Here is a 22,665-nt window from a genome sequence, read left to right on the forward strand (position 1 = left end):
AATTGGAATCAGCCACATGCAAGGCAAGTACCTTAACCTCTGTTTTATCTCCTGGACCTTCTTTTGTTCTCTTCTAACTCTGTAGACTTTTCTTGACCATGATGTGAATTAGCCATTTTATTTCTTATCCATAATAAGCTGTTTGCTTCAGATATACTGTCTGTTTTCACCATTTATTTTTAATTCTTCTGAATTCATAATAATTCAATTCAGGTCAATAAGAATTCTGCTCTATGCAGAAGAAATTGGTTGAAATAGTCTAGTTACACTAAGTTTGAAAATGAACTCTAATTCTGTATATCTCTGCTTTCGTTACTTAAGTAGATCAAGTGTACATTTTTAATAGGATGATATGGTAAACTTCATTAGCTACACATTTTCAAGGGTTTATTATATTCTCTTGAGAGTTATCTTTGTCTAATTTATTAATTATTACTTTCAAATTCATCAGGTATCCCAACATGTTAGTTCTCTTGATCACTTGATATCCTGTTACTCATTGATTTGCTCGAGCGGGCGCCAGTAATGTCTCCATTCATCCCTGTTGCGTGCTAGCGTAGCCCAAAGGCATCTGCTCGTTCTAGGAACATAAAGAGCCTCAAACCTATCATTCAGGGTCTTGACGAAGAAGTCTGACCACCATCTCGTAGGTGGGCGTCCACGTGATCTTTTGATGTCCCGTGGAATCCAGTCGGTAATGGCTCTAGTCTAGAGGTTGTCTCTAAATCACATTATGTGTCCAGCCCATCTGATTTTCGATGCCTTGGCAAACGAGACAGCGTCCCTGATTCTTGAGCATTAATGGAGGTCTGAACTCCAGATTCTTTCTCTCATTTGAGTGAAACGTGATACTCCAAGCATAGCTCTTTCAATTCCTCTTTGAGAGACCTGAATAGCATTATCATCCTGTTTTCGTAAGGCCCAGGTCTCTGAGTCATATGTTAATGCAGGAAGAACACTGGAATTGAAGAGATGTGCTCATAGCTGGAAGTTCTTTGTCCTCTTAGTTATTTCCTAGATGCTCTTGAAGGCGTTCCAAGCCCCTCTCTTCCTCCTACACAACTCAGGTGCCAGGTCATTTGTCACGTTGACTTTTCGACCTAGGTACACATAACTATTGCGTTCGGAGATGGTCATTTTGTTGAGAGTGAATGGAATGTCAGGAACAAGACAATTTCTCATGAACATTGTCTTTGTGAGATTCAGCTGTAATCCGACCTTTCCACACACTCTCGGTCGAAGTCGGTCAGCGTTTGTGCTGCTTGGCTGATGTTTGGTATTATTAGAACGATGTCATCAGCAAAGCGGAGGTGGTGTAGTTGCTGACCATCTATCTTCACTCCCATTCCTTCCCATTTCAGTTGTTGCATGATGTTCTCAAGGGTGGCACTGAAGAGTTTCAGTGAAATGGTATCACCCTGCTGAACCCCTCTCTTGACGTGGATGATTACTTCTTTGTAGAATGGTGAGATCTTGGCAGTGTATCTGTAATGCAGCTCACGGAGGATCCTGATGTATTGAGTTTTAACACCTTGATTGGCTAGGGCTTCAATGACCACTTCCATCTCAACAGAATCAAAGGCCTTCTTTAAATCAATGAATATTAGATAGAGCGGCATCTTGAACTCCCGAGAAACCTCAATGAGCTTGGTTATGTGTGGATATGGTCGATGGTGATGAATCCTTTTTGGAACCCGGCTTGCTCACGTGGTTGTCCTTCATCTAGTGTTCTGCCAATCCTATTCAGGATGACTCGAGTGAACAGCTTGTAGATGACAGACAATAGGCAGATTGGGCGATAGTTGTCAACATTGTGGATGTCTCTCTTCTCGTATAGTAGTACAGTCCCGCTGGTTTTCCACTGGGATGGAACCTTTCATTATATGTATATGTTAGTTACGGTTAGCTAATTTTTTAGTTTATTATTCTTATTTTTTGGGGGGAAGTGTGGGGGTTGGACTACATCTTGTTGTCTTCGTTCATATTCCAGCTCAGAGGTTGCTCTTGGAAGTTTTCAGCAGACCATATGATTCAAGGGATCTAACCCTCATCACCTACATGCAAAACATGCAAAACATATCTGCTGTCATGTGAAGGATTTTAAAAAAACTAATAAATTGTTTTTGGATTATAAATTCATGCAAATTCCAAAATAACTTGTTAAAGAGCTTTTTATTGGTGTCATTTATGTTGTAATTCCTGTTATGGTTAGCTCACCTTAATGTGCGAATTCTTCTAACTGAAGCTACATGGATAATTGTTCTTTCTTTCCTAGAATCTAAACAGTTTCTGAGTTAGAGGAGAATGCTCAAGTTTTATCAGTTATCTTTGTCAAATATATATCTATGGACATTTTATTAACAGCATAAATGTTCACATGATGGAATTTGGCATTCATTGTCAGTCAGATTCATAAACCTGTGCTGATTTTGTTTGTGAGAGAGCATGAATATGTAGACAGCATAATGAGGTAGTATGTTGTATGTTTTAAATGCTTAATGTAGACAATTCAGAAATTTAGAAATGTAGAAACTATTGTCATGGGAGAAGCTTTTATGGAAAAAGAAATTAAATCTTGAAGGAAGATAAGACTTCGAATCGGAAAATGGTATGAGGTCATACTTATTCACCTGTTTTTATACTGTTTGATGTTTTATATTGTGATATGCACTAATAAAACAGGAAAAATTAAAACTATAGTCACGGGCCAGTGAAATACTTCATGAAATAAAGCCTTTACCTCATATGAAGCCAAGCCAAGTTTGATATATGGCAGCACATATGGTCTCCTGAGGGTGCTAAGATGAATCCCTGATTGCAGAGCGAGTAAGCTCTGTGTAGCCCCAAAACAAAACCCAAAAATGACACTCCACAGAGTAGGAGAAAATATTTGCCCACACATTCAGTAGTTTTAATATCCAAAATATATAAAACACTGGTAGAACTTGATAAGAATAAAACAGGCAGTCCCATCAAAAATGAATAGAAACTTTTCCAAAGATGACATGCAGAATGACCAAAAGGTATTTGAAAAAAATTCTCTTTATCACTTATCATCAGGGAAATGCAAATCAAAACAACAATAAGGTATCTCACACCAGTGAGGTTGGTACGTGTCACAAACAACAAAAACAACCAGTGTTGACATAAATATGGGGTAAAGACCTTTATTTACTGATGGTAGGAATGTTGAAATATCCAGCCTTTGGGAAAGACAACATGGGAACTTCTTGAAAAACTAGGAATTTAACTTTCATGTGACCTAGCAATTCTACTTCTAAGTATATTCCCCAGGGGCTCAAATACTACTCAGAAACATTTTTATTTTGAATTTTTTGAATTATTTGAATCACTATGTTCATTTTGGCACTGTTCACAGTAGCCTCAATCTGGAAATTACTTAAATGTCCAAGAACAGATGACTGGATAAAGAAACTGTGGTGTATGTATACAATACAATAGTTTATAAGAAAAGATGAAATAGTGCAATTTGCTGCTTTATGGATAGATCTGGAGAGTATCATGCTGACTAAAGTTTGTCAGGAGGATGGGGACAGATGCAGAATGACCTCTCATTTGTGGGATAAAAAGAAGCAAAGTCAGGGTTGAAACAATGACCAAAGGCAATCAAAACTGATAATGGTCTTCAGTAGGAAGCTTAACCAACAAGGACGGAAGGAAGGCTAGGATGGAAGGGTGCAGCTGGAAGAAGGGGCAGAGCGGGGAAGGGGATGTTGGTGAAACTAGAACTGAGATGGAAAGAAGTGGAGAAGGGAGGGTGTGGTACTCAATTGTGTTATGCATGAAACCCTATTATTAACCGTATTGTAAACCAAGATGCCTAGAGTAATTTTTTAAGTCTGTGTTAAAGTTTTCTTGTTTTGTTGCCTGATTGCTCCTCTGGTATCTGGTACTTGGAGAAAGCAGGATATGTAACAAATTCAGCTGGCTGCCTTTCGATGAAAACATCAGGGCCTCAGCTTTTCATTGTTTGTTTTTGTTGTTGTTGTTGTTGCTGTTGGTGGTGGTGTTGATGATGGTGTGTGCAAGTGTGTGTGTGTGTGTGTGTGTGTGTGTGTGCGCGCGCATCTGTTTGTCTGTGTCTCTTGTTTGTCTTAATCTCTGAGTGAGTTTCTCTAAGCAGAGAAGTCTTTCACTGTTGTCTGGAAAGTCACTGATGCTGTGCTCTTATTTCTGCAGTCTCGGTTCTCCTCCAACAGGATAAGATTTGTGAACTGTAATGGTGGTTGTTATGCACCATATAGTACCCACTCCTCTCCCCTGCGATTCACTATTATATATCAATCTGTGAGGGATTCATGTATCTCTCTGTAAAGCCAGGCTGTAAACTGATAATATTTTTCTTTTCTGTTATATGTGCTTTATTTCTAACTGTACTTTAGTGGCTTTTATTAATACTGTTTTGCCAATATTTTATTTTATTGGTACTGAGTTGCTCTTACACTTTTTAAAAATGCTTATAGTCTGGGTCTGGAACTATAATCTGCTAGGTAGGGTGCTTGTCATGCATGTGGCCAACGTGAGTTTGATCCACAGTATTCTATATGGTCCCCTGAGCCCACAAGAGCTGATCCCTGAGTGCAGAGCCAGGAGTGAGTCCTGAGCACAGCAGGGTATGGTTCAAAAACTACAATAGTGCTGATAGTAATGACTAAATTGATTTTATAATCCATTACTGTATTGCACACTCCAGTTAGAAAAATAGTGCTTGCAAAAGTTCTTTCACATCGGTATCAGGAGACATGCTTAAGAGGGTTCATAGAATTGTTGTTGGTATATCTCTTTCTTCCAAATGGGGAGCATCAAAATATACGTTGACAAGAAATGGATAACAGTACTATATATAGTATATTTATATTATGTAAATACTACAAAATACTGAGATTGATCTGCAGTTACAAAATTAGCATAGATGATGATAATGGGCTGGAGCGATAGCACAGCGGTAGAGCGTTTGTCTTACAAGCGGCCAACATGGCCGACCCAAGTTCGATTCCTCCGCCCCTCTCGGAGAGCCCGGCAAGCTACCGAGAGTATTCGATATGCCAGACACAGTAACAACAAAGTCTCCAATGGAGACGTTACTGGGCCCGCTCGAGCAAATCGAAGATCAACGGGAGGGCCTTTACCTTTACCTTACGAGCGATGATAATGAACATATTGTTTTACAAAAATAGCAAGCTATAGAGTTATGTGTAGTATGATTTAATTTACTTAAATTAAAGTTAAAAATAAGCTAAATTGTATAATATGTTAATTAGAGTTGTTTGTATTTTTCAAGTACAAATGAATACAAGATAAGGATAAAAAAACAAAGCTTAATACCTTGCAGGCTTAGGAGGTCTTAGGAGATATATATGAGACTTCCAATGAAAAGGGTAGGAACCTAAATTATAGTTTAAAGTGCAGCGATTCATGTCACCTCAGGCTGTAAACTGATAATATTTTTATAATATTTTTATATTCTCCCAGTGCGAGTACTTGTGGCTTCCAGTACCATTATCAATGGAGAACTACATCAATAGCACAAACATTGAATCATCTGCTTTGCACAATTGGTCAAGTTATTAACAGCTATCCATTGGAGTGACTCTGGACTTCCTGAGCACTGCTTAGGATGTTCTCTGTCACTTACACAATGACAAAAATAGGGCCCACAAGGGATAATATAGGGACTTAGACTCTTGCTTTACAAAAAACTGTCACTGGTTCAATCCCCGTCACTGAATTTAGTTCCCTGAGAATAGAACTGGGTGTCCTGAACATCACAGATTATGACCCCCAAATCAAACCAAACCATAAGAAAAAACAACCCTATAAAAGTAATGGTAAAATTTTTTTTAATTGGATAGTGTGGGCACAATACTAGTCATTTTATTTGATATAAAATATTTTTGTTATACTTATCACATATTTTTGTATATATTTGCATTTAAAATATTTTAAAATGAGCAATTAACATTATAGTGTTAAGTAATCAGAATGAAGAAAATGCCCTCAATTTAATCTTCAAACTTACCCCATTTTTTAATTCTATTTATGAATCTTAGCTTAGCCTCAAGTGGAATTTATGCTCAAGTGTTTTGGGGAGAGTTTGAGATGGAATAAATATGGGAACAAAATAAATTGCTATTTAAGGATATGAGAAGCATCAAAGATAGAGCAAAGATAGACTAAAAGGGAATTTTCCTGAGGATATTACTTAATAAAAAACATTATGTTCTCGCCAGAGCAGTATTACAGTGGGTAGGGCCTTGCCTTATATGAAGTGCCCCTGATTCAATCCCTTGAATCCACTAGCGATGATCACTGAGCACAGAGCTAGGAATAGGTTCTGAGCACAGCTCGGTGTGGCCCAGAAGAAAAGAAAAGATAAAACCTAGAGAAGAAAATGTTACATTTGTATTTGCTTAATAAGAAAACTTGTTAATGTATTTTTGTCTGCCTTTTACTCAATAGCCAGATGTGTTTTGGTCAAAGGGTGCTGGTGATAGAGGCTTTAAATATGCTTATAATGCCAGATGATGGATGATTAATAAATTTAATTGGAGGAATAGAGGGTTTCTACAAATTAAGGAAAGAGTATCAGCATATTATTATTTTCGGTGTTATTTTGCAATAGAAGCAGATAACCCAAGTCAAAACTTTGAATAGGAAGTTGAGAAATTGCTGATTAATATCAGGAGAAAATCAGGTCTGAGTTATGTTTTGGGTAGTCATTAGTGAGAAATGAGAACACAAGTCAAAATAATGGGTTAATTTTTGAGAAAAAAGGTATAAAGATATGTCAAAAGCTAAGAATTTAGTTGTAGGTATATAATCCTTGGATATCATTTAGATATCTCTGGCAAGCAAAAAGATTTAGTTATACATTGCAGAAGTTTTAATATTCTGAAATTTTCCTATAAAGCAAGATACATTTATTGACAAATGTAATTTTCATTCTTCAGTATTATTTATGATTTAGCAAGCTGGTAATTAACTCCTGAAAAAGAGGTGTTCCAAATGATACTCAAGCCTCAAGCGGAGGCAAGTAATCCTTATTTTGATTTTGTAGATATTTTCTTTAATTAGATTGTTTCATAAAAATTTTCTGTTTCTGCCATTACATTTCTAAGTGTAAAAGTTTGCATCCTGAAGGCGGCTTAATACTTGATATGTAATTTTTTAATGTATGTTCTGTCTTTACTTGAAAGTCCATGGGAATATCAAAGAAAATGGTATTGTGAGAATAGATCTTATAATAGAAGAACATTGATACTTACCAATCAAAATGTAAAAGTGTGTGTTTTGGAGGCCTCCCAAGCAGTGCTCAGGGAGTTTGGGGGCCCCTTCCAACAATTGCGTAGGCCTAACAATGCAGTTTTACTTGTTACCAAGAGCATAACACAGGTCTTGTGAATGCCAAATATATGCTACAGTTCTTTGGGCTATCCTCCCAGTCCTGAAATGTAAAATAAAATTTAGGGGATTGGGATGTAGCTCAGTAGTATAATTCTTGCTTTGTTGTATGTGAGGCCCCAAGTTTAATTCCTGGTGCCATAGAACAGAACAGAAACCCTAAAACTAAAATGTAATACTTTTTAAATAAAATATTTTTGTCATGGAAATATCAGCTTGCCCATAATTTAAATATTTTCTTTGCAGAGTGAATCTGGACTGAAACAGGACATAAATGACCTCCTAAAACGAAAGATTGCAGTAGATGAAGAAAATGCTTTCTTAAGAAATGAACTCATTGACTTGCAGAAAAAAATTATAAATAAAAGTCAAGAAGTTAAGGTATGTTGACTTGTATGTAATTTTACAGTACCATTGTCTTTGAAGTCCTGCTTTAAGCTTTCTCAGCCTTTGTCGTACAGAGTGACAAGCTCGGAGGAAAAATTGCCTTAGGCCCTGCTGTACCATTCAGTTTTCTCTTATGCAGAAACTCTAAGAAACATGCTTTCAAGCTAACACCCCAAGCTTTATAACTTTCAGATAAATAGTTAATGATGGAAATGGAGCTAAGAAAGTAGGAGTGTGAATATGTGGCTTCTTGTAATTAGATTCTGATGGGACCAGCATTATTAATTGATAAAACCCAGGTCTGGGAGGATATGTCTTGTGGGTCTCAAAAATAGCTGGGGACAGCATCAAAGGCAGCTTGATCAATTAATGGGCTCTTTGCAAATGTGTACTCATCAAAGCTGTCATCCAGTGAAAAAATATAACCCTTCCACCTTCATGAAAAGAGGCCAATAAAAGTATACAGGTGACCTTGGCCATCAAATATAGAAAAAGCTGCTGTGGGGGTAAAACTGCACCATTTATATTTGCTGATTAGTTATCACCTTTTTTTCCTGTTTTGTTTATCGGCCCTGGTGGTACTGTTCTACAGGACACTAAGGAGTGTGTGCAGAATAAGGAAGAGCATAGCAGACTGGTTATAAAAAATCTGGAGGAGGAAAATGAGAAATTAAATACCCGCTGCACTGACCTGCTAAATGAACTGGAGAAACTGAGGAAGCAGGAAGCACATTGGAGAAATGAAAAATGTAGCATTGATGCAAGAATACAGGTATGAAATGGAAATGAAATTCACTGTTATTTTATATCTAACTTCTTGTAGGAGGTTTATTACATTTTATTTTCTTTATGTAGCAAGTTATATATTCAGATCTACTAGTGGGGACTTGCATTAATTTATGTGCCTTCGCTTAAGACCCATAGCTTTTTAAAAATTGATGTTGAAAAGCAGGAAACTGACTTCAAATAGCTATCTAAAATGTAATCATTAAAAAATAAAGACAACTGCATTTTGAAATAAAATGTTTGAAAAATCATATTTAAGATCATGGGCTTTGACTTTCTAAACTTAGGACTTAAATTGATAATATAATTTATATATTTTAGGAAATGCTTGAAATTTATTAAAGTTAAAAATTGTAACTATAATTCATTACAGTACAATTTTATACTACATTTTCCATGTCCTTTAGTAAGATATTTAAAAGAAAGGCACAAAAATTTAAAAAATACTCTTCATAGATGGTGTTTCCTCTAAGTGGGCCTTATTTGTAGTAAAATTTTATTTTCATAGTGGACAAAAGATTTAGTCAATATAATATTCTTGTATCATTTTGATCAGTATTTTCAAAGTAATACTTTTTTGGAAGATGAGGGAAGGATTTCTATTTGTCTCCAGAAAGTTTGGTTCAGTTTTTCCTTCATTAAATTTCAGGTTTCTCTTTTACCATAGATTTTGAGAGAAGACCAGAAATAAATTTTAATAATAGCAATGTGAATTTTCTGTTGTATGTGTAAACATAAAATGAATATGTAGCTTAAGTATTTACGTATAAATTAAGGTTTTAAGATACAATAAGCATGGGTAATTTGGGGTACTTCCACAGTTTGTGGCATCTATGTGTATTTAAATTTTTGAGCCTGTGGAGAAGAGATAGTTTCACTGAGTACATGAATAATTTGCATTTTTTGAGGAAATGTGTTTTGAGGAAAAACATTGAGATATGTTTGTGTACAATCAGGGATTGATTGAACCATTGAGATAATTGAATTCTGTCATACTTTTCTAATTTTGTTAGCAGTTTCTGCTAGTTACAAAACATTCAAACATTCTAATGTGATAGGTGTGATAGTCCTTGTGTTAATTCATAATTATATGATTGATGATACTTTTCAGATTCTCATTTGTCTGTTTTAATAGACATTCTATTATTATTTTGATTTTTAGAACTGTGACTTTTCTTTTGGGGAATTTTTGTTTATTAATATTTGTAAGTATTATAGATAGTAATACTTTGTTTAGCCTTCTGTTCTCTGAATCCTGAATAGGATGAATTAGAAGTTTCTGAATTTTTATAAGTTTTAGTTGTCGTCTTCTTTTACATTTGTGTTAATAGGAGTTTTATAATGTATTTTTTTAATGTATGTTGTCCATATTGCCAATAAAATAATGTGATGACCAAAGGGATCACTCATTTCTGGCATCTTTATTTTTTATTAGTTTTTGTATTCTGATTTAAGAGTTAATGAACTTATAAAGAAAGATCATTAACTGTGACATTTTATTAAACTGCAATTTTATTAAACCTTATTTAAATTATTAAAAATTATTATTTTCCTGAGTAATGAGACTGAAATTTAAATAGATTTAAATTTCACTGTTCCATTTCATTAAACCTAATTCAAGTTATTAAAAATTATTATTTTCCTAAGTAGCTTCATAGCAATGTCCTCCAGTTGTTCATCGATTTGCTCCAGCGGGCACCAGTAACATCTCACAACAAATTGTGAGACTTGTTGTTACTGTTTTTGGTATATTGAATACCTCATGAGGAGCTTAGTAATGAGACTGAAATTTAAATATAAATTTAAAGATATTATTTATCTTTTTCTTTTTTTTTATCCATCAACTTCTCAAGAAACCTTATTATCAGTGACCCACTGTTTTTGTTTGTTTTGTTTTGTGTATCATTAATTTTTGTAATAATTTTTCACACATAGATGAAATTCTTTATAAATATCCTTTTCTTTTTGACTTATTTCATTTTGCTTAATTCCTTTTAACTATCCATTTTGTTGAAACTGGCAAAATTTCATTTTTTTTGCCGAATAATATTTCATTATTTAAATTTACAACGTTTTCTTTATCTAATCCCTTGTCAACAGGTGATTTGTTTTAGTCATTGTAAATAATGCTACAATAAACATTGTAAAGTTAAACTTTTGTGAAAATGTTTTTTTGTATTTGGTTAGATATGCAAAAATGAAATTGTTCAGTCATATGATAGCTCTGTCTTTAGATTCTTATCTGTAACATAATCATGTTTTCCAAAATGGTTGTACCAATTCACATTCTCACCAGCAATTAATGAAAGTTCATTTTTCTTCACACTAATTCCAAAACTTCTTTTTGCTGCCTATGTTGAAAACTGTTTTACAAGACTGATGTAGTAACCCATTGCGATATTAATTTTCTTTTCCTTGAAGACGGGCAATTGTGAACATTTATTTATATGTACATTGACCATCTGTATCTTTCAGTTGGAGAAGTGTCTATGTAAATGATTAGTCTATGGATTGAATTGTTTGAAATTTTAAAAAATTATTTGAGGTCTTTTAAAAATATATATTGTGGATACTAACTCCATATCAGATACATTATGTACAGGTACCTTTTGTCCAGAATTTTTATTCTGGTCATATTCCTTGCTATTAAAAAGCTTTTTAATTTATTTATTCACTTTATTTATATATTTTTTGTTTCGGGGCTGCATCTGACTGTGTATAAAACTTAATCCTCCTGACTCTGTGCACAGGGATCACACCTGTTGGTGCTCAGGGGCTCATACACAGTGCTGGAGATTGAGTCTAGGTTATGACTATAAGGCAAGTGCCTTATGAGTTATACTAGCTCTCTGGACTTCAATTTAATACAGAGCCTATTATTTATCTTTACTTTCATTTTCCTTGCGGTTAGGTTTGAACTGTACCTCTCTCATGCCACAAAAATCTCTAATACTATGTTATGAGACATTTTACCTATGTTAACTCTCATGTTTTGTTTAGTTTTTTAATGAAGGGGTACTGCTATTTATTCAGCCATTGATTAAGCTGATTGAATTGGGCATAAACTCCACATTACTTTTTTTTAATTCAAAATGTTAATTTTATTTCATTTTTTAATTTTTTTCATCTCTGTGAGATACAGTTACAAAGTTTTTCTGTTTGAGTTTCAGTCATACAATGGTTGATCACCCAATCCTCCACCAGTGTACATCTTCCACCACCAAGAACCCCACTATCCTCCCATCCCAACCCTCCCCCTGCCTCTATGGCAGACAGTCTCCCCCATATTGTCTTTGGTATTGCTTGTTATGAATAGCATAAGATGTTGTGCTGCTGCTAGACTGGCCGCGTAGTCCTTGAATTCTAAAATTTTAGATAATTAGAATCTGGAGAAATCTCTGCAGCGAGTCGCTGGGTTCGGAGATTCTTTTGTGTGTCTCTGGATCATGTCTGTTAAGGAGCTTAAGTAGCAGCTGGAGGCAGTTTGTGAGTAAGACTTCCAGGATCCCATAAAGATGGGGTTGGAGAGGGGGAGGTGATGAGAAAGACTGGCTCAATCCCTATCTTTTGAGGCCTGGAGTTTGTTATCACTGCACCTGCATATCTGAACTTATCACTGGGTTCTGGAAGTTGGCAACCGCCAGGATTTTTGGGGGGCAGGTGGGGGAATGAGACTGAGCACCTGGTGAAGTCGGCCTGGCTTAAAGTTTGGAAGCCATCCCTGCAGCGAGCTGCTCAGTTCAGAGATTCTTTTGTGTGTCTTTGGATCATGTTTCCATCTTTTCCACCCCTGCAGGGTGTGCCTGCTCGCCCGCTCATCCGCAGCGCACCACATGGCTAGCCCTAACTGGTTTTTGATCTCTTTTGAGATGTATGGGTCTCTGAAATAAGGCCAATAAATGAGCTTCTATAGCTGTGCTGGAGGTGGTTTGTGGGTGTGGCTCCCACATACCTAACTTTTGGCCATTTAATTTCTTGCTAAACTTGGCCCCAAGTTGTTGCTGTCTGGCCAAAGGCACAGTGGCAATTTAGGGGTATCAGGAAGTCTGAAGTCACCATCAGGCTGCTGATGCACTTGCCCCACAGGTACATTCAGATGTTTTTATGGTCTTTATTCTATCTTGAGTCGGGTTCTATTCCTCCGCCCCTCTCGGAGAGCCTGGCAAGCTACCAAGAGTATATTGCCCTCACAGCAAAACCTGGCAAGCTACCTATGACGTATTCGATATGCCAAACACAGTAACAACAAAGTCTCACAATGGAGACGTTACTGGGCCCGCTTGAGCAAATCGATGAACAATGGGAGGATAGTGCTATAGATAGTGCTATAGTGTATAACTTGGGTTGGAGCGGTAACACAGAGGATAGGGTGTTTGCCTTGCATGCGTTTGCCTTGCACGCAGTTGACCCAGTTGATTCCTTTGCCCCACTTGGAGAGCCCTGCAAGCTACCGAGAGTATCTTGTCCACACGGCAAAGCCTGGCAAGCTATCCATGACATATTTGATATGCCAAAAACAGTAACAACAAGTCTCACAATAGAGACGTTACTGGTGCCCGCTCGAGCAAATTGATGAACAACGGGAGGACAGTGCAGTGCTACAGTGTATAATTTTGCATTTCATCAGGTAAAGATATTGATTTTACTTTTGATATGCAATTTTAAGAATTCTTTTAAATTTTTCTCTTTAAGTTTTATTCTCTTGGGGGAATCCCATGTTCTCTCAAGAACCCATATCTTTCTCTTAGTAAATTTCTTTAAACAAAATATTTTACTTAAAAGTAATTTTTTTCTTTTAAAATATGTTTCCTGTGTTCCTTATTCTCTTGCTTCTCTTCTGATCTTCCAGTTATGCTTATGTCTATATACTTAGTAGTACTCTATAATGCTCTTTGACTATTAATTTTTTCTTATTCTCTGTCATATATGGAGTTTGTTGAGGTGGAGCTTGTGAATACACTATTCCCAAACAGTGTAGGAGATACAGGGGTCCCTCCTGCCAGAACTTAGTAAACCTAGCCATTCGGATCATGTGAGTACCCTGTAGCACAGGGTATTATCTGGGATAACTTGGCAATACTCAGAGTCCCCCAATGTCACACTCAGTGGTACTCATGTAGGCCTCCGGTGCTGCACCCAGGGATGCTTGGGGCATTATTTGTTGCTGAGAATCAAAATAGGATCGACTACATGTAATCATATGTCTTAACCCCTGTACTATCTTTCTGTTCTCTGTTCTTATTTTTATCAATTCACGTTCTTGGTGAGTCTTTTTATCAATTGGGACTACACCTAGAAGTGCTCAGGGAATAGTACTAGTATTCTCCCTGGTGGTGCTTGGGTAGGGAATATAGTTCCTGGGATTAAAATTCAAGACCTCAGGACTCAGACATTTACAGAATGTGAGCCCTCATGGTGAGATTGTTTTCAAATTTAGTTTTTGTGTTTTGTGAACACCTGAACTTCTACAGAATGCATCAAAATAACTTATAGAATTTCCTCTTATTTGAGATCCTTCATTTTACCTTTAAAAATAATAAAGATACTCTAATGCTTAAAGCACAGCTTTGTCTTTAGTTATTTAAATATATTTGTAACAGTTTTTTTGATGCTTATGAAGTCAGATGTTTCTACACTCTTCTGGGAAATTTCTGTTCCCTGCTTCTTTTCTTTATGAATAACATTTTTCTGTTTTTTTTTTTGGTTTTTTTGTTTGTTTTTGCTTTTTTTCGTATCTTGTGAGTTTTTTGTTTGCTTATTTGTGTATTTGTTTGGAAGTGGACTCACAAGATAATACACTGATTTTTCACTATCCCACCCAGAGGGCTTATTGGCATTTTCTGGTTGGTTTGTTTATTGGTTTAGCTGGACCTTGTAGCTATGTCAATTTCTTCTGCAGTATATAACCTCTGATATGATTTTTCAGATTGCACAGATTTGGACATGTGTACTCTTGTCCTGTGATCAAAGTGATTTTAGCAAGGCTTTCCACTGTTTTTCTCTGCATCATTTTGTTAATATGCAAGTCACTATTGGTGTCGTATTCATCAGTTGACCTCTAAAAATTTCTTGGAGATACATACAAATATATTTTAAGTTATATTTTTGTATGTATACACATATATATACATATATTTAAAAATTATATTTTGGTATCTAGACCTAATGTCATCAGGATTTCTTTGCAGGGTTTTTTTTCCCTTAAAGAAATGGTTGCTTTTGTAGATTACGTGTAACAAAATTTAATCTATACTTTTTCAGTAGTATTAATTATATTCATGTTGCTGTCCAACCAATTGCTAGAATTTTCATCTTCCAATGATGATTCTAGGAGCTGGAGAGATAAGTCAGTGGGCTGGAGCATAGTTTTTATGAGGTTTAGAGGAAATTTGGGTCCCATACTTAGTGGTGCTCAGGGCTTAAAGTCTGGCTTTGTGCTCAGGAATTACTCGTAGTGGTGCTGGTGGGAACTGAATTCAGTACCAGTACTGATCCTTGCTTGGCCACATGCAGGGCAGCTATCTTAACCCTGTACTATCTCACTTGTAACTCATTTTTTGCATACAGAAAGCTTGATGCTGACAATAAAGGTCTTTTGAGCATTACCAGGAATGACCCCTGAGTATAGAGTTGGAAATTGCCCACGAAACCACCATATGTGGCCCCCTCAAAAACCAAGCATAGTTAATCTCTATTCACTTAACAGTTGCTTTCCTTTCCCATCTTCTCCCCTATACTTTGGCATCAACCTTTCCATTATCTGTTACTGAGTTTGACTATTCTGAATACCTTATATAAATGATATCTAACAGAACTAGTTTTGTATTTTGATTTTATGTCTTCAAATAATTTTCTCAAGGTTGTTTCATTGGTTTTACATGTGTCAGAAATACAATATTTGTGATTAAAAAAGTACAAGTGTTATCATTTGAACCACTTAAATATACAGTTCAGTAATGTTTCATATATCTGAATTGCTGTGAAAGTTCTCCAGAAGTTTTTTGTCTTAAAGAACTCCACCTCTGTACTCATTAATAGCAACTTCCTATTGCTGCCTTCCAATTGCTGCCCTTGGTTATCACCATTTATTTTTTATGGCAGTTGTCCTGTAGTACTGATTTCTTTCCTTTAGTAGAATACCCTAAAGGTTTATCTTTGATGTATGTGACAGGATTTTTCATTTTCAAGCTGCAGTGTGTCTCATTGTATGTGTCTACCGCTTTTTGTTATTTTTTTCATCTAATATTGTAGTTGTTCCCTCCTCTTGGCTATTATAACTGGTATGCTTATGAACATGGCTATGGGAATATCTCATCAAGAATTTTCTTTTCATTTTACAGAATATATTACCCAAAAGGGATTGCTAAATTCCATGGCAGTTCAAGATTTTTCTCTTGGAAGGAACTTCCATACTGTTGGAAGGTTATGTAATTTTATTTCCCCACTGTTGTTTCATCTACTCCTCATCTTGGGCTGGAATGATAGCACAGCGAGTAGGGCTTACACGTGGCCGACCCAGGTTTGATTCCTCCGACCCTCTTGGAGAGCTCAGCAAGCTACCGAGTAGTATCTCGCCCACACCGCAAAGCCTGGCAAGCTACCCGTGACGTATTTGATATGCCAAAAACAATAACAACAAATCTCACAATTGAGACATTACTGGTGCCCGCTTGAGCAAATCGATGAACAACAGGAGGACAGTGTTACAGTGCTACTCCTCATCTTAATGAATAGTTGTTATTCACTCTTTCACTTTCTCCTCATCCCTCACCGTCCCTCTCTTTTCTTACCTATTGCTATTTATCATTCCATGTACTTATTACCATGTATCTAACATTGCCCTTTTTGTAAGAAATGGGAATTCAGAGGTCTTTTGCTAAAAGTTACTCTTGAGGTAACAATGTCTTATATTATTTGCTATTTTTCAACAATGCATTTTCACATGTGTTCAAAAGTAAATTTTCATATCATATCCACCAGGAAAATCCAGATACACCTTTCCCCTTTTTGCATGCTCTGCTTGCTGCCAGCCTGCTCTCTGTACTACCAGTCTTTGGATTGGTTTCATCTATTACCTTTATTTCCTTAGATTCTAAATATGAATGAGACCATCTGATATTTGCCTTTCTCTTTTTGACTTAATTTGCTTAACAGAACAATTTTTCATGTGGGAAAGACAAGAGGGAAGACAATATTTTTATCTTTAAGAGATTACTATTTTATAAAAATGTATTTGATTGAGATTCTGGATCATAAGCACATAGATGTGCATATATTCTTTCAAATAAATGTTTTTTGTGTTTGGGGGATAGATGTGATGTCACTGGGTCATGTGGTAGTTATGTTCTTATTTTTGATATATCTTCGTGTTGCTGTCAATGCAACAAAAATCTAAACACCCCATTCATAAATATGTCAAGGAGATGAACTGACACTTCCCTAAAGAACACATTTGAATGACTAGTTGGTATTTTAAAAAGGGCTCATTATCACTTACAATTAGGGAGGTGTATATCGAAGCAGGAATGAGATATCATCTCTCACCAGTGAGAATGCCATATATCAGTAAAGTAAAGTAAAGGCCCTCCCGTTGATCGTCGATTTGCTCGAGCGGGCCCAGTAACGTCTCCATTGGAGACTTTGTTGTTACTGTGTCTGGCATATCGAATACTCTCGGTAGCTTGCCCGGCTCTCCGAGAGGGGTGGAGGAATCGAACTCGGGTCGGCCATGTTGGCCGCTTGTAAGGCGAACGCCCTACCCGCTGTGCTATAGCACAGCGTGTAGGGCATTTGTCTTGCACGCGGCCAACCCAGGTTCGATTCCCAGCATCCCCATATATCAGAAAGTCTGAAAATACCCAACTTGGCAGGGATGTGGTGATAAAGGAACCCTCATTCACTTTTGAATGAGGGCAAGCTCTCTGTGGCGTATTTGATATGCCAAAAACAGTAACAACAAGTCTCACAATGGAGACACTACTGGTGCCTGCTCGAGCAAATCGATGAACAACGGGAGGATGGAAGGACAATGCTACAGTGGAGTGCTTCAGCCCTCTATGAAAAGCAATATGGATGTTTCTCAAAAAAGTTAAGAATAGGAAAATGTGGTACTCTTGTGGTAGGTATATTGTTAGAATGATGTATGAATGAAACTATTATAATGTTGTAAATTACAGTACTTCAAGAAAAACTGAAAGAAAATCGGCTGTTTGTTTTGATGTATATTTCAGTAATAAAATTTAATTTTTTCATTCAAATAGTAGCTTTTATTGTAAGAAAACTTATTTAAACTAATTTTAGTAACTTCATTTGTACTAAATTTCTAAAATATCTATATATTTAAAGTTACTTCTTTTGGGTCTTAGGAAACAATTATACCTTTTCAGTTTCTGACAAAACTAATCTGTTACTGGTATACCAGTTATTGTGTCTACTAAAACCAATTTTAATTAAGTGAAAACTAAAGATAAAATATAAAAATATTAATTTTTCATGTTTATTATGTAGTTTAATTTATTAAATATAAATTTAATATGCCATTTTGATCATGATATAATTACTTTAATTTTAGACATTTGAAGATAATTTAATTGAAGCAAGGAAAGAACTTGAAGTATCACAGAGTAAATATAATGCTCTGACATTGCAATTGAATAGTAAACAGAATGAACTTAACCAGAAAGATATGGATATTACTCTGGTCAGGTAAGTATATCCAGTTTTTAATTAAACATAGAGATTATATTAGCTACTTAAGGTGGTAACATTTGTGTTCACTATTAACATCCTAGTAGGACAACTGTGTCTTCTGTGTGTACATATGTTGGAGCACTGAACATTTTTAAAATTACATGTATTGTGTGGGCAGGAGCGATAGCACAGCCGGAAGGGCGTTTGCCTTGCACAGGGCCGACCTGGATTCGATTCCTCTGTTTCTCTTGGAGTGCCTGGCAAGTTACCGAGAGTATCCCGTCTACACGGCAGAGCCTCGCAAGCTCCCTGTGGCGTATTCGATATGACAAAATCAGTAACAACAAGTCTCACAATGGAGACATTTCTGGTGCCTGCTCAAGCAAATTGATGAACAACAGGACAGTGCTACTATGGTCACTACCACCCAGACTTCTCTACATATGGTATTTACTCTGCTTATCCAACATATGGGCAGCAGCTAGCAATCATTGCACATACTTGTAGCACTTGTATCACTTGTCATCCTGTTGCTCATTGGTTTGCTTGAGTGGGTTCCAGTAATGTCTCCATTCACCCCTGTTGCATGCTAGTGAAGCCCAATGGCATCTGCTCACTCCAGGAACACGAAGAGCCTCAAACCATTTGTTCAGGTTCTTGACAAAGAAGTCTGAGCATCTCGTAGGTGGGCGACCAGGCGTTCTTTTGACGTCCCGCAGAATCCAGTTGGTAACAGCTCTAGTCAGTAACATCTCTAGTCCAGTGATTGTCTCCAAATCTCATTATGTGTCCGGCCCATCTGATTTTCGAGGCCTTGACAAAAGAGACAGCGTCCCCAATTCTTGATTGTCAACAGAAGTCGGAACTCCAGATTCCTTCTCTTACTTGAGTGAAACATGATACTCAAGCATAGCTCTTTCCATTCCTCTTTGGGAGAACCAAAAAGCATTCTCTTCTTCCTTTTGTAGGGCCCAGGTCTCTGAGGTATATGTTAGTGCAGGAAGAATGGTGAAGTTGAAGAGCTGTGCCCGGAGGCATAGGTTCTTCATCCTCTTAGCTATTTCTTCGACGCTCTTGAAGGTGTTCCACATGCTCTCTTCCTCTTGCGCAGCTTAGGTGCCAGGTCAAACAACCTGGTATTGCTCATACAAGACCACAAAATGGTAACAACCACAAAATGGTAACTAGTCAACCTCAGTCTCACAAGGTGGTTACAACCAACCCAGCCTAGGATATCAACATGATAATTACAGTTATCTCCAGGCACCTAGGAGTTATTTTGCAGCCAGACTGCACCCCCATCCTAACCACCTACAAGCTATTCTTCTATACAGCTGACTAGTTATGATCTGAACAGTTTCTTTCAGCAGAATACCTACAGCAGCTGAGTAATTGTGGGTGGCAAAGTAGCTATGGTCAGTGAAGCAACCATGGAGAGCAGCTTCCGAATAGGTACCCCTCCAAGCTGGATCCTAATCTAGGCCCCAGGTCAGTATAGCCAACACATTAGCAGCTATGGGCAGCAGATTTCATTCCAACAGGGCTAGTCCAGTAGCAGGGGTATTTATATAAGGTCAGGAGTCCGGAGGATTTTCGAAACCATAAGAGACACAGAGAATGAATGTTTCTGATAATAAGATAGGGGAAGAGTGAATTTTACTGGAGAGGCACGAGCAGAGGTAGGTGGGGAGAAGAATGTGGTGGAATGGGCACTGTAGAGAGAGATGGCTTTAATACATTGAGAGACCCACCTATAGATCCAGATGAAGACTCTGACAACAGTGCAATTTATGTGCAAGGATTAAATGCTAATGTCTGTAGATGGTTCAGCAGACTTCTTTAAGTAGTGTGGAGTTGTTAATGCACAAAAGAACTGAACAACCCATGATTCATATCTACTTGGGCAAGGAAATAGAGAAGACCAAAGGTGATGCCATAATGTCTTTTGAAGACCTGTCAACTGCCAACGCTGCCAGAGAGTGGTTTGATGGGAAAGATTTTTAAGGAAGCAAATTTAAAGTTTTTCTTACTTGGAAGAAGCCTCTAGTGAACGGCATGTGAGGTGGCAAGCCACCCCGTGAGAGCAGAGGGATACCACCACTGATCCATGAAGCTCTAGAGGCCCAGCAGGTCCCAGGGGACTCATAGATCACATGGGAGACTGAGGAGGAGACAGAAGAGGCTTTCCCCACAAAGGACCCTGGGATTACTGAGGGAACCTGTCAGGAGAAAGAAACACAAAACATTGAGCTAGAGACTGGCAGTGCTTCCGTCTGGGATGTGGGAGACCAGAACTTTGAAGAACAGAATGCAACCAGTGGTAGGCTTCAAAGCCTGAAGGTAGAAGGTTTCCTATCCCTGGATAAGCAGAGGTGGCCCTGGTGGCTGGCTGAGAGGAAATGGTGGTCTCATGAACAAAGATCATCCCAGAGTACTGTTCAGAGGTGGTTATGGTGGAGATAGAGATGGCTTAGTTGGTTGTTGGGTGTGGGCCTAGGTGGCTTTGGTGGAGTCAAATGTGGTAACCCTGAGGGATTCTCTGGGCCTTTGATGGAACAGATGGGAGGAGGAAGAGGCAGAAGTGTCAGACCTGAAAAAATGGGATAAAGGTGAACATCATCAGGAATGTGGAGACCAGCCCAGTTAGATACAAAGATCCCTAAGAGCTGCATTGACTACCAGATTTTTAAACCAGAAAATGTTATAAATTTTTAATCTGCATTTATAATGTTGGCCACAACATTATGATTGTTCCTTGTCTGTACTGTAGTATTTTTTACCATTTCAAAAGGAATATTAAACGAAGTTAAATGGTAGTGTGCAATTATTTTTACCCTTCTTTAAAAAGATGGTTGTTAAACATTTGAAACCCTTTGTGAGAATGCCCAGTATCACTGTGGATAACCAAGAGGGCCTCTCACTAACAATGCTCATGGTTTTGATGCTTTAAAAAAATTTAAATGTTTATAAGTAGTCGAAATATACATATATTCATACATGCACATGCATATATGCATACAGACATAGCTGCACATGATCCTTAAATGTAAGCCAAAAATGATCTGACTTTCTCCTTTGCAAATAGCAAATGTTCTAGTATTGGAGTAGACAGAAATTAATTTGTGTTTTACATTGCATTAGAATTCAAGTTGATGCTTTATTTTCATTATGTCTCCTTTGAAAATGCATCATTTATTTAGGTATCCTGACTTATGTATGTTTTAATTATATTGTGATTGACTTTTATTCTCCATTGCCTAGTTTCTTTCATTGTCTTTGCCAAATGTTGTTCTTGAATAATGGCAGTACACAGAAGGAATTATTTCTGTGGGTCTCTTATTTCCTTTTTCTATGTGTTATATTTTCAAAAGGCATTGTCTATAATGGATTATCTTCTCTTTTCTTCTCTGTTTTTTGACTCATTTTCTGAAATCTTTTTTTTTTAAATATTAGTTACAGAAAGAGTGTGCTGTTCTTACATTAAAATCCTATTTCCCAATATTATGGCATTAGGAGGTGAAGAATTTGGATATTGTTTATGTCATGAGTATAGAACTCTCACAAATGTGAGTAACAAGGGTTTATAAAAGAGACTTCACATAATTCTCTAGTGCTTCCTACCATGTGAGAATTCAATAAGAATACTAAAACTGAAATAGAGTTCTTATGAACCATACTGACATTCATTTCCTGTTTCCATAGCTATGAGAGATAAATTTTTGTTGTTGCTAAACTACCTAAACTAAAATATTTTATTATAGTGGACTATAAGACAAATGGTATGTGCATAAGTATATGTGTATTCAAGAATGCGTGCTGTGTTTGGATGGCATTGATATTCTAAAACTCTCTTACAGCAGACCTCATTTCTCCCATATTAATGGTGATAATCCAACTGCAGCAACTTCTCTATCTCTCTCTCTCTTTTGCCTCTTTTAAGACCTATTTTATTTAAGTAGCACTGCACTATAGCGTTGTCCTCCCGTTGTTCATTGATTTGCTTGAGTGGGCCCAGTAACGTCTCCATTGTGAGACTTGTGGTTACCTTGCTGGGCTTTGCCGTGTGGGAAAAATTCTCTTGGTAGCTTGCCAGGCTCTCCAAGAAGGGCGGAGGGATTGAACCAGGTCAGCTGGGTCAGCCGTGTGCAAGGCAACCGCCCTACCGCCCGACCAGCCCTTTATTTGAGTAATCACCAACTTGATGTTATCAATAAAGGAAAAGCTTCTTTAAAAAGTAGTTTTAGGGGCCAGGCTTGAGGGAATGGTTGAGAAAATGGAGACAGTTGTGAGGGAAGATGACAGTGATGGTGGGATTGGTGTTTGAATATTTAATGCCTGTAACAAGCCATCACGAACAACATTGACCATTATGGTGTTCCA

At 37.1% G+C, this 22,665-nt stretch overlaps 1 protein-coding gene and 1 pseudogene across 3 annotated transcripts in view; both read left to right on the plus strand.

Moving 5' to 3' along the window:
• The window catches only part of CNTLN (centlein), a 277,449-nt gene that overhangs the window by 75,169 nt on the left and 179,615 nt on the right, over window positions 1-22,665 (plus strand). For all 3 annotated transcript variants that reach the window (XM_056117337.1, XM_056117338.1, XM_056117339.1), the window contains exons 4-6: window positions 7,669-7,803; window positions 8,402-8,581; window positions 18,167-18,300. In XM_056117337.1, the coding sequence (XP_055973312.1) occupies window positions 7,669-7,803; window positions 8,402-8,581; window positions 18,167-18,300 (449 nt within the window). The remainder of the gene's footprint in view (window positions 1-7,668; window positions 7,804-8,401; window positions 8,582-18,166; window positions 18,301-22,665) is intronic.
• Window positions 19,463-20,892, plus strand: LOC130026546 (RNA-binding protein EWS-like; annotated as a pseudogene).

This window comes from Sorex fumeus, unplaced genomic scaffold (genome assembly GCF_029834395.1).
Source record: "Sorex fumeus unplaced genomic scaffold, SorFum_2.1 ptg000034l, whole genome shotgun sequence".
NCBI lineage: Eukaryota > Metazoa > Chordata > Mammalia > Eulipotyphla > Soricidae > Sorex > Sorex fumeus.